This window comes from Muscardinus avellanarius, assembly GCF_963383645.1.
Source record: "Muscardinus avellanarius genome assembly, chromosome: 7".
Classification (NCBI taxonomy): domain Eukaryota; kingdom Metazoa; phylum Chordata; class Mammalia; order Rodentia; family Gliridae; genus Muscardinus; species Muscardinus avellanarius.
The window spans coordinates 118,144,637-118,156,827 of record NC_137793.1 but is presented as its reverse complement, the minus strand read 5'-3'; the positions used below and the strand labels follow the sequence as shown (position 1 = coordinate 118,156,827).

The 12,191-nt window shown below is 52.2% G+C and overlaps 1 protein-coding gene across 5 annotated transcripts in view; it reads left to right on the top strand.

The window, feature by feature from the left end:
- The window catches only part of PBX1 (PBX homeobox 1), a gene marked incomplete at both ends in the record, with an annotated part of 242,854 nt that overhangs the window by 199,170 nt on the left and 31,493 nt on the right, over window positions 1-12,191 (top strand). For 2 of the 5 annotated variants that reach the window (XM_080698394.1, XM_080698396.1), the window contains 2 exons: window positions 7,859-7,994; window positions 10,521-10,680. In XM_080698394.1, the coding sequence (XP_080554520.1) occupies window positions 7,859-7,994; window positions 10,521-10,680 (296 nt within the window). Of the gene's footprint in view, window positions 1-7,858; window positions 8,043-10,520; window positions 10,685-12,191 lie in introns of all 5 variants that reach the window. The other 3 variants (XM_080698395.1, XM_080698393.1, XM_080698397.1) reach the window with 3 other exon arrangements.

The window sequence follows — 12,191 nt, the reverse complement described above, 5'->3', positions numbered from 1 at the left end:
TGGTTGTGCTCTGGAGTCCCCGATCGGGGGTTGGGGTCCATTTGCTGGTCGTCTCTACAGACACTAGTTCCACCACATCGAACGCTGAGCCACGTGGAAACCTGGCACAACTCTGGGGTCTCCTAAGACAGTCTGCAGGACAGGGTAGACCTTTGGTTTGATGCAGTGCCCTGGGAGTACATGGTGGGGGGATGATTTTGTCCCCACAACAGCTGCGGGGAGGGGGCGGCGGCATTGCTTTCCCACCACGCCGAGTTCCTCCCTCCCTGGTGCATTCTGTAACCAGGGGCCAGACTCAGCTCACGGCCTGCGGGCCTGATGTGCTTCCCCAGGACGGCCGGCCCCACGTACTTGGAAGCCGGGGTCTTTCCCACACTCTGCAGCAGGCGGTATGCTCAGTTTGTCTCGACCATCTCAACAGATGTTCATGAGTGGACTCAAACATGAGTGGGGAGGGGTCCCCTGGACACAGAGGGGAGAGGCGGGTGACGTGGGCCTGGCCAGGTGGGTGTTTCCTGCTGGCACCGCCGCACATGGCCTGACTTGGGAGTTTAAGGGATCCTGTTGACGAAAGCATGGACAGGAGGGGAGGGCCCTTTAGAAAAGCAAGGGGACCAAGAACAAAGACCAAGGGATCAGTTTTTGGCTCTCCTGTCCTGCCGACCACTAGACCTGCCCCAGGCCCCTCGACTCCCTGTGTCTTAGCTGGTTTGTAAGGTGGCCACCACGGCTGGCTTCTACTCCGGCATGCTTGGTAACTGGCCTAGCATGTATGTCTCAGCGCGGGAGTACGCTCTGCGGCTAGAGTGCATCTCCAGTTAGCCGTCTCTCAGGAACACAGATGGCACCCGGCGTTATTTCCATTCCTGTGTGTTACCCCAGTCTGTGTTTTTTATCGTGGAGTGTTAGCTGTGCCACGGTCAGTATACCGTCTCGTGGTCTATAGTTCTATCCCTTTTGATCAGACAGAGATTCACCGCTGCCCTTGGTTATTCCATCCCTGAAACCATGCATTAGCTCTCCTGCTGTCCGTGCGTGGATCTCCTTACAACTCCCCCGCGTCTTCTTCAGGTCCTTTCTATGCTATGTGGGGCCTGGAATGGGAAATGAGCAGGCCAGCTGGCAGGGTGGACTCGGGCCCACGGGATTCGATGGGGGACGTCACGAGGAAGGGAAAGGAGCCGGCCTTCCCAGCAGCGGGTGGAGGGAGTGGACCCCCTGTGGGTCCCTCACCCCCGGCGCCCCAGCTGGCTCCGCTGCTGCGGGGCGTCCCACGCAGTTGTGCAGTGACCAGGGACTCAGCCAGGCCCTTCCTCTGTGCCGCAGCCGGGCTGCCCAGGCTGCTAACATCCCCATGGTAACTCCCTAGTTAAAATGCTAGGGTTGGTATTTATGTTGGCAGACACTGAAAAAAAACAGAAGTTGGGTCCAGACTGGGTTCTTTTCAAGAAAGAAATCGGAGAGAAGGGCAGAGCAAAGTCATTGTCTCACTGAGTTTCTTCTGAAATAACTCTGCGGTGCCCAGCCGAAGGTCAGACTCCGAGAGACGGGAAGCTGAGCGAGCTTTGTACGCAGTTCCTGTGGGCTCCGCCGGCCTCAGCCAAGCTCGGACCCCTTGGCACCAGAAGGACAATCTATTTGAGACAGGGTCCCTTTCTTGAAATTGAGATAACTGGCCAATTATCATGGTTACTATGATTTTATTGTGTGGATATTTCCATTATTGGTGAAACGCCACCAAGAGCCAGCCCAGGGCTGAGCAGAGAGCCTCCCCGCTAAAGCGTCAGCGAGTACAGACTTCCTGGCTGGGGAGTCCACATCCTTTCCTCTGGCATCACAGAACCATGACCATAACGGAGAGCTCCGCAGACCTTACTGAGGAAGACACGGATCTCACCACCCACCTCCACGCACCACGCTCAACCGGGGACTGATGGGCAGGGCCTCATCAGCAAAAGATTTCATGGAAGACAAGCACAGGACAAAGAGGACATGAGTTCATAATGGGATTAGTCTTTGTAATCTAATAGGTGTGCAGAATCCAGTGTTCCTACTTTGCTGTGGAGCACGCCTTATATTAGCTCTCTATGCTGCGTGGCAGATTACTCCACATTTAACAGCTTGAAACAGCCCAGGCTTATTAGCTCTAGGTTTCTGTTGGTCCAGGGGCTGGGCGCGGCCAGCTGGGCCCAAGGCTTCGGCCTCACAAAGCTGTGACCAAGGCATCTGCTGGGCCCTGGCTCCCCCTAGGCTCCAGATCTTCTTCCAGGCTCCCTCTGATCGCTGGCAGGACTGGGTTCCTTGCACTTGTGGCACTGAGCCCGCTGCATGGACGCCTCCCTCTCCATAGGCAGTCCATAACTTGGCTCTTGGTTTTCTCCTAGAAGGCCAGAGGGGAAAACTCTCCATTCTAAGGCTTTAACTGAAGCTCGCTTTTCTGTTTACTCAGAGTCAGCTGGTCCCCATCTCAGAGTCCCAGGCTTGCACAGAGGCTCCTCGGCATTCTGCCCTCTACCCTTCCAGCTGTGCGTCTGGCCAGTCCAGGCCCCGCCGCTCTCCTGGTTTGGACGTAACTGTACCTGGGAAAGCTCTACTTCAAAACTCCACCCACCCAGCCATTCAGAAATCGCATGCCAGTGTGCCTTCCAACATATAAACTTAGAACTACAAATGTTTTTCTTCCATGGGGAAGCCAGACATGGTGGCATACACTTGTAATCCCAAGACTTGGGAGGCTGAGACAGGAGGATCACAGGTTCACAGCCAGCCTCAGCTACTTAGGCCCTCTGCAACTTAGTGAAACCCTGTTTCAAAGTAAAGAATAATAAATAGGGTTAGAGGTGTAGCTCAGAGGTAAGAAGGACCCTGGATTCAATCCCTAGCACTGCAAAAAAAAAGAAAGAAAAGAAATGGAGGGAACTTACTAGCCCTATAAGTAATGTGCAGTTACAAGTTTGTTGTTCTTGTACTGGAGTGGAACCCAGGGGCTTTTCTACCTCCAGGCTATACTCCCAGACCTATTTTATACTTTATTTGGAAACAGGGTCTCACTAAGTTGCTGAGAGCCTCACTAAGTAGCTGAGGCTGGCTTCGAACCTGTGTGATCCTCCTGTCTCAGCATCCCAAGCACTGGGCTTACAAGGGTGCGCCACCACACCCAGCCCAAGTACACGTTTTAACAATTGTCTGTAGCATTTTGTTAGAAATAGCACTATAGCAAAAACAGGTGACTGAGAAGTCCACCTCTGTGCGTGGTCCTGATACAGAAGATGGCATGAGATGAGACCAAGGCAGGGGGGTGAGAGGCAGGACAGGCACCGGGGAGGTGCAGCCGTGCCCACACCCCCACGCAGGCCTGCTCTTTCATCTCCCTGGGCTCTAATATCAGTCACATGCTATATCAACCATTGAATACCAGACGGCAAAACCTAGGGAAACTTGGGTCCACCCTCCACAGAGCTCCAAACCCCAGGGACAACAGACGCTCCTGTGGTAAGCATCGCCTGCAGGTGACACCCTCAGTGCTTGTACCCTCGCCGCCACCTGGGGGAGAGGGCAGGGACCTTGGAGGAGCGGGGTGCTTGCACACAGAGGGACCAGCAGGAGCCGAGGGGACAGTGTGATAGCTTCGCGATGCTCGCCCGCTAGACACGAGGGCCCCACGCAGGAGAGAGACCTGGCTCCTGTCAGGAAGGAATTTGCTGTTTGTGCGGGGACACGCTGTAGGAAAGCCATGCCCGGGCATCAGAAGGTGTCGCGTCGGGGAACCTGAGAGCCACCAGGTCTTCGGTCCCTGCAGCAGCACAGGGTTTGGCTGGCAGAACAGGTCATGGCATGGAGGTCTGGGGGAACGAGGCCCAGGGGATAGGGTGACCCGCTGGAAAACCTGGACCTCGCCAGCAAAGACTCAGCCCACCCCATGGGGCTGCGGGACTGGGCGCTGTCAAGGGAAGGATGGGCACGAGTTCTCAGTTGCCTGGGATTCCATTCTAACTATAATGACCTGGTGACCGTGCGACCCTGGATAAGTGGCTTGTTCTCCCCAAGACACGGTTTTTGTGTCTGTGAAGTCGGGGCAACTCTCTAAGCAGTAATGAGGAGATCAGATGAAAAGCAAACCTAGCGTCCTGTCTGGCAGTGTTCAGGCCATAATTCAGCCGTAATAATAACAGTTACCGCGTTGCCTATTATTATACACATCAGTATCTACTTCACAGCTGTCGGGCACGGGAAGCTCCGTGGCTTGGGAACTGCTCTAGCCATCCTCCTGACAGTGGCTGAGCTGGAAGATTCTCTCTACAGAACCATGCCGAAGCCAGGCTCCTCCATCAGGGCAACAGGGCCTGCCTGGGGGTCGCCATCTGCATTTCACTCAGGCATCCAGAGCCAGCTATCCTCACAGGGAGACCCCCTCAGGATCTGATGAGCACACTGAAACAGCACTCCTAGCCAGGCCCTGCTCCAGTGCCCATCCACAGCTGCGCCTCTCCAGAGCACAGTTTGGGCCTGCTTTGGAAAGCAGCAGTCCACACTTGCACTGTCCAGAAGATGGCCAATTGATTCTAGGTTCCAACTGATTAAAATACCAAATTACGGCTGGGCGTGGTGGCACACGCTTGTAATCCCCGCACTTGGGTGGCAGAGACAGGAGGATCACACAGGTTCAAAACCAGCCTTGCTGGCTTAAGAGACCCTGTTTCCAAATAAATATGTATATATAGGTCTGGGAGTATAGCCCAGAGGTAGAAGGGTTCCATCCCCAGTACCACCAAAAAAAAAAAAAAAAAAAAAAATTATGAAAACATTTTAAAGACGAATTCCCCAGCTGCACAGTGGCCACCTGCGTCCAACAGCCACCCTGCTGCACGGCTCAGCCTTGGAACAGCCCCATTCCAGAGAGCACAAGGGCCAGTGCAGCCAGCAGCCACACCACAGACTCTGCTTCCCAGAACCGACATCAAAGTGGTGACGACAGCAGGTTGTGGCAAAAGAAAACAGGCTTAAAAGGACAGACCTGGCCTGGCTCGCCTGGGGCGATTGCCACTTCTGGGGTCAGACACGTGCCAGGTACTCAGACATTCAGGTGAATGCATGGTGACAAGTCGGTGTTGCGGTGGCACCATTAGACAGCGAGGGTCGCAGAGGACGTGGCTGTGTGGGTGGCCGGTGAAACTCAATTTGGGAGCTAAGAGTCTGAAGCTGCCTGGGCCTTGGCGGGAGGAGAGGTATGGGCAGGAAACATGCGTGGGGGCTAGCAGCACCTGTTCTCCATGCCTACACTTCTCACCATTACGAGTCTTTTATAAAAATCCTTTTTATCCAGTAATATTCAATCAACACCCACACTTCTTACGCTAAGTACCAGGGTGAGCCGGGTGTGCTGGCGCATACTTGTAATCTCGGTACTCGAGAGGCTGAGACAGAAAAATTGCAGGTTTGTGGCCAGCCTCAGCATCTTAGCAAGCCTGTTTCCAAATAAAATAGAGCTAGAGATGGAGCTTAGAAGTCTCTGGGCTAAATCTCCAGTACCACACACACAAAAGAACCAGGGAGCTGGATTGCCAGCATGTCTGTCTGGTTTGAAACACAAAGCTTAGCTCCCCAAGTTGGTAGCACTCGGAGTGGAAGTTAGGAGACTGGGTGTGCGCTAGCTCCAGCAGACACCGGTCCTTCTCATGACACTTCCTGAAACCCTGAAAGGCCCAATCCTGGGCCCTCCCAGGCCCTGCATGGAGACAGCTCCTGAAGGGGTGATAAGCAAGTCCATCAAACACGGCCACCTAGGGAAGACCGCTCATCAGGATGCGGAGAGCGCGAGAACAGCTGTCCACGCCGTCCCTGTGCACCAGCTCCTTCCAGAGAGGCCTCCTCTGAGCTCAGTTGGAAGAGTCCCAAAAACCACAACTGTGATGCTACGCAAACATGGGGTGAAGGAGCAGAGGCGCTCCCAATTAGGGAGTCTTTGGGGTCCAGCTCCCCACACCCAAGACGACGGTCTTTATGCCGAAAACCCGCAGCCAGAGGTTACCCGAAGACAAGCCTGGGGCCGCGCGCATGTCCACCCCTTGGCCATCTTCCCCAAATTCCCCACATGCAAGAGTTTTTAACACATGCCTACTCTTTACTTGGGGTTTTTAATCCAATCTGTCCAATTTCTGATGCTGGGTGACCCAGAAACTCAGCGTGATTTGGGAGAGTGACTTGGGCTTGGCATATTCTGGACAGATGTGGCTAATACCTGTGGACAGATGGTGTTCATCCGGCAAAATCAGGCACTTCATTGTGCTAATTAATCCAAGAGGGACCCAGAAAACACAATATTAGCTGAATTTCCTATCTAGCAAGGCCATCCGTGCTTCCTGTGGGCTAAATTGGGAAATTCTATATCCTGGCAGGACCAGGGAGGCTCTGGAAATCTTTTCCTTAAGGAAAAGCTCTGGTAAGAACAGAAAGGCGGGGTGCTGCTGGAGCTGGTTTCGGGGGCCGTTGCTTCCGGGAGGGCTGCCAGGTGCCGAGCTGGAAGTCCAAGCAGCTCCCTCTGCCCAGGCTGGGCTGTGTGGAAGCTATAAAGAGGTTTCATCGGTCCAGTCACTTTCTTTTTTTGGTACTGGATTGAACCCAGGGGCATTCTACCTCTGAGCTATACCCCCAGTCCTATTTTTTATTCTTTATTTTGAAACAGGGTCTCACTGAGTTGCAAAGAGCCTCACTAAGTAGTTGAGGCTGTCCGCAAACCATGATCTTCCTTTCTCAAACTCCCAGATGCTGGGATTACAAGGGTGTATCAGTACGCCCAGCTATGGTCCATTCACTTCCAATCAGTCCAGTTTGCACTTGAAAAAAAGGCAGAAAAGTACTGTTATTCAAAATGTGGTCTTCTTGAGCTGGGCCTATGGTGCACTGTAATCCCAGTACTTGGGAGGCTGAGACAGGAGGATCGCACAGGTTTGAAGCCGGGTTCAGCTACTTAGTGAGGCTCTCAGCAACTTAGTGAGATCCTGTTTCCAAATATAAAAATAGGTCCTGGAGTGTGGCCTGGAGGTAGAAAGCCTCTGGGTTCCATCCCCAGTAAAACACACACACACACACACACACACACACACACACACACACACACACGTGGTCTTCTTTCTTCTGGCGACCTTGTGGGCCTCCGTCTTACAGTTTAGCAAGTGGTGTTCCTGGAGAAGCACCACTTCTCTGCTTCTCAGACTGCAGGAGTCAGGGTGATGATTTCAGTCTGCTCCTTGCCTGCCTCCCCAGAATCCTTTTTAAAATGTTGCCTGCATTTAGATAGGCATAGAATGAAGAGGACAGCTTACTTATAACGCATAGCTGCAGAGGAGTCTGTGCGTGTATAGAGGGACAAGGTGCCGAGACCTGGGTGCCACTGCCCGGGTGCCACAGTAGCAGAGCGGGATTGAAAGCAGCTCCTCACCCGTGGCCACGTCCCCTCGTCCACCTGTGTGCACTGAGCAGCTGGCCTGAGGCAGGAAGGCCACCTGGGCGGAGCCAGAGCCGGCAGGCCCGCTGGGCACTTTCCCAGGGTGCTTTGCCTCTCCTGCTACCCCAAAGCTCAGGAAGGGCCACATCACCCAGCAGGCATTTAGCTGCCTGAGGAGACGGCCCCAATCCCGAGCCTTCCCACCCCCAGCACTGACGAGTGAGCGCCACTGTTTCTCACCCCAGTGCTGGGGACACTGGCCACGGCTCTCGAGGCCTGGGCACTCAGACCCTTCTACCCTCTAATTCACCTGCTCAAAAGCATGTCCCTCAGAAAGTAGGCCCATTGTCCCCTCTGTATGTCCATTGGTGTGAACCTCTCCATTGTTCTTACCTTTTCTTTCCCTTGATGAAGGCGGAAAAGACGGAATTTCAACAAGCAAGCAACGGAAATCCTGAATGAGTATTTCTACTCGCATCTCAGCAACCCTTACCCCAGTGAGGAGGCCAAAGAGGAGCTAGCCAAGAAGTGCGGCATCACCGTCTCCCAGGTGGGCGGCCGCGCAGGCCGGGTCTGCTTTACCGAACAGTGTCGCCTCGTGCGGCCACCAGCTAAGCTGGAGACAGGGAGAAGCCTCCAGGCCGGTAAGAGCTTCCAGGAAGTGCCTGGCAGCCAAAAGAGGTGGCAGGAGACGGAGAGGTGGACAGGGCGGGCGAGTGAGCGGGGCTGGGGCTCCCCCGAGGACCTGCAGGGCGCCTGGAGAGCTGTTGGCACACCTCACGCCACTGCGTAGCTCCTTGGCCCATTGTTTTCTACCCAACCTGTGAACTTGAAGAGTTAGGGAAGAAAGAGGACTGGTCATTGTCCAGCCCGCTAAGTGAAAGGGACTGAGCTGCCTCCCCTCGGTGCGCGGGCTCTGTTACTGACTGCGCACGGATCGTGTACTGTGTCCCTGTGGTGACATGGAACAGGTCATGGAATGGCACCACGTGCCTCCCCAGGTGCAGTGACCAAGACAGGTGCCTGTCGATGTGGACAGAGGCATTCCATGAAACTTATAGACCTGGAGTCCTTAGCATTAATAGAAAGCAGGAAAGTGTGTGTGTGTGTGTGTGTGTGTGTGTGTGTGTGTGTGTGTGTGTGTTCCCCTTACTGAATCCATTCAGACCTTTTCCAGCAGCCCTGGTCTCTTACTGAGAACAGTAGCAGTAGTTCTGAAGTCTTTACAGTTTTCTTCGGGGTGATGTCATGTGCAAGGAAAGTAAATGTGCTGGTGTTTTTGCACAAAGCAGGGCAGGGAGAAAATAGTGGGAAAGATGTCTCCAGAGAGAAACTTAGCATCTCAAATGAAATAGATGCTCTTTGGAGTAAACCGAGCGGCTGTCCAGCCTTGGGATGGATCGGGCTTCCGTCCCTCCCGGGGGAGGCTCATCCCATCAGCCTGAGTTTGGCTAAGCGGAAGTGGGCCCAGTCAGAGTACAGAACTTCTCGAAGGCCTTCTCAGTGGCAGGATTTCCGGGGCTCCTCAGCAAGCTCTGGGGATTTCACAGCAGCAGACACTTTTGGAAAGAGCCTTCAGTCGAGGCAGGAGAGCTTAGCCCCTTTTTAACCTTGTCCTTCTCGAAGCTCTCCTTCCTCAGTTTCCTCCGCTCTTCTCGCTGCGTCTCCCACTCACGCCTCCCAGAGGTCTACTCCCTCCACCTCCTTGGGAGCTGTCTTCCTTCTTTCTGTGATTCTCGTCTCCACAAGCCCTTGCTGGTGCGCCTTACCTCTTTAGTCACAGATTCTTTTGAAATCTACTGAAAACCATCAATTGCCTCCCAGAATCCAAAACCAAAATATTCTCATAGGCCCCAGTCCATCTGTGTGCATCCATGACCAAGCTCTCCCTAGGTCCCTGGAGATCCCTTCTTCTCCACTGACCTTCTCAGAGTGTGGCCCCAAAGGTAGCGTCGGAGGCCCCAGGAGCTTGTAAGGAAGGCGGGCCCTCCAGTCCCATGGCTCCCAGATGGGAGTCCAGGGCAGCCGCGAGGACTGTCCCCCCAGGTTGAATACTCGACTGCATTGCACTGTTCCCCACACGCACAAGGTTAGCTCCACTTGAGTATCGGGTGGGACTTCTCCCAGAACAGCAGGCTCCTATCTCAGTTCCCACCGGACTGCCCGCAGGCTCCTTCATCTTGACACGTTTGAGACATGACTCCGTCTCCCGTGAAGCCTGTCACTCTTCCTGTGTCTGCCTGCTTCATGCCGTGCCCGCTGCACATCCTGGCGCCTAACGCACTTTTAGACCCTTCGTCTACGACTGCCAAATGATTAACCAGAATCCTGACTGTGTACATTGGCCGGCGCCTGCCATGCCAGCCAGGGACACTCTAGGAAACACCTGGGCAACTCTGTGGAGACATTTAAGAAGTTAAGTGTAGTTTTGCAGGAACTCTCTTAATCTGCCACGTTGGGGAAGATGATCATGAATTACATGTAAGCCGTAGTGCGTGTGTGGCCAGTTCTCCCTCCCTTTCCAGAATCGTAGTTGTGTAATTGTATAAGAACCACAGCACACCACAGGTAGGAAGGCGAGTCCCCTTAGAGTGCCTTAGCTTCAAAAGAATCGAAACTAATCTACGCATGAAAACGCCCGTACTCGACAGAGGTTGTGTGGATGGTTAAAGGAATGTGTGCTTTGAATGTGCAGTCGGCTTGAGCTCTGGTAAGAGACGGGCATTTCTCTGATAGGTTTATTTTATTGTCATAAGTGAAGAGGTCAACAATTTAAAATGCTTGCTCTAGATTAAGGCCCCGGTTCCCATGAGCAGACCCTCGATGGGGAGTTCCTTTATCATTGCAGTGTTCCCACATCGAGTGATGACAAGCAGGGCCTCCTTCTGTCTGCTGGCTCCTTTTGAAGCTCTTACTTGAGATCTTTTTATTGTTGCTGCAAAATCCTAAAAGTAGGATGAGACTGAATGGCCACCGATTAGCCCACCCTCCCTCCCTGCCGTGAGCCCTTCCTTTTTCTTCTGTGATGTTCTGAGGATGAAATGTTAACTTTCTCATCTTCCGTTGACTGCCCTAGGTATCAAACTGGTTTGGAAATAAGCGAATCCGGTACAAGAAGAACATAGGCAAATTCCAAGAGGAAGCCAATATCTATGCCGCCAAAACGGCCGTCACCGCCACCAATGTGTCTGCCCACGGGAGCCAGGCGAACTCGCCCTCGACGCCCAACTCCGCCGGTTAGTGCCCCTCTGACGGAGGGGACCGTCTTCTTCATGCTTTTTCTACATGGGAATTTCCCTTTAATTCATTAGGTTTATTTTTGTTTGTTTAAAATGAAGAATTTAACAGTAGCCAGTGTTTACTGGTGCTAATTTCAAATCCAGGGTAAGCAGCAAATGTAAAAATAATATTGTAGACAGTCCCAGCTTCCAGAAAGCCCCCTTGCCCTCAGTGTCCCCTCCAAGACCCAGATACTTGGAAATTATAAATTTTCTCCATCTCGAGGCATAATTTTGAAAATTAAATGAGGTGACTCATGAAAAAATATTTTGCACAAAAAGTGCTCCACAACTATGAGCTATTATTGCTATTAGGACTTAAAAGGGTGCCATGAGGGGGTCCTAATAGTTTATTCACTCATTTCCCCCCACAATTGGGTGTTTGAATTGTATTTTTCATTGCTATAATTAATAAACATTTTCCAGCCAGGTGTAGTGGTGCTCACCTGCAATCCCAGTACTTGGGAGGCTGAGGTAGGAAGATCACAGGTTTGTAGCTAGCCTCAGCAACTTGTAAACTTTTTTTTTTTTTTTTGTGGGTCTGGGAATAGAACCCAGGAGCATTCGATCCGAGCTACAGCCCAAGCCCTAGTTTTTATTCTTTGTTTTGAAACTAGGCCTCACTAAGTAGCTGAGGCTGTCCACAAACCACGATCCTCCGGTCTCAGCCTCCCAAATGCTGGGATTACAAGCGTGCGCCACCACGCCCGCTACTTGTAAACTTTTAAATCCACAGAAAAGTCAAACGTATGATGTGCTTTGTGTCTGTAGACCTATCTGCACTTCACGGTTGGTAGCATTTTGGTCCATTGTTTTCTGTCTTTATCTCCGTTGTATGTTTATACCCGTCCTTTGAGCACTGCCTGAAAGTTGCAGACATCATGATACTTGGCCGCAGATGTGTCAGCAGTGTCACCTAAGAATGAGGCACTTGCCTACATAACCAAAATAGCACTATCAGAGCTTCGGATAGAGCTTTGAGATATGAATTCCCCCAATTGTTCCAAAGTGTCTTTTAAAAGTAATTATTTGATATTATTTGAATTGTACACTTTACTGTGTTTCCCTGTGACATTTGCAGGCATGCATACATTGTGCTTTGGGGGGATCTGCTCTCCCTGGGACCCTATGCTCTCCCCTGAGCCCTCCCCCTTCTCCACAGTCCCTCTTTGGTTTCAGGACTTTTTATTTTTACTGTTTAGGTTTTTTTTTTTTCCAGTTTTCACATATGAAAACACTTGGGTTTTGTTTGGTTGATTTCCGTATCCAATTGTCCTGCATGCGGCGACCTCACTGTGGTTTTTCCTTTCATGTGTAAAGAGCTGTGTGTTGTGCTGTTCACAAGTCGGGTTCCCTGCATCAGGGCATAGTCTGTGACATTGTCACAGAGGTGCATTGCTTGGTCCTGAAGACACCATTAAATGCAGAAAGGGCAATAAATAAGATAGGCGTAATAATTAAAGTTCTGT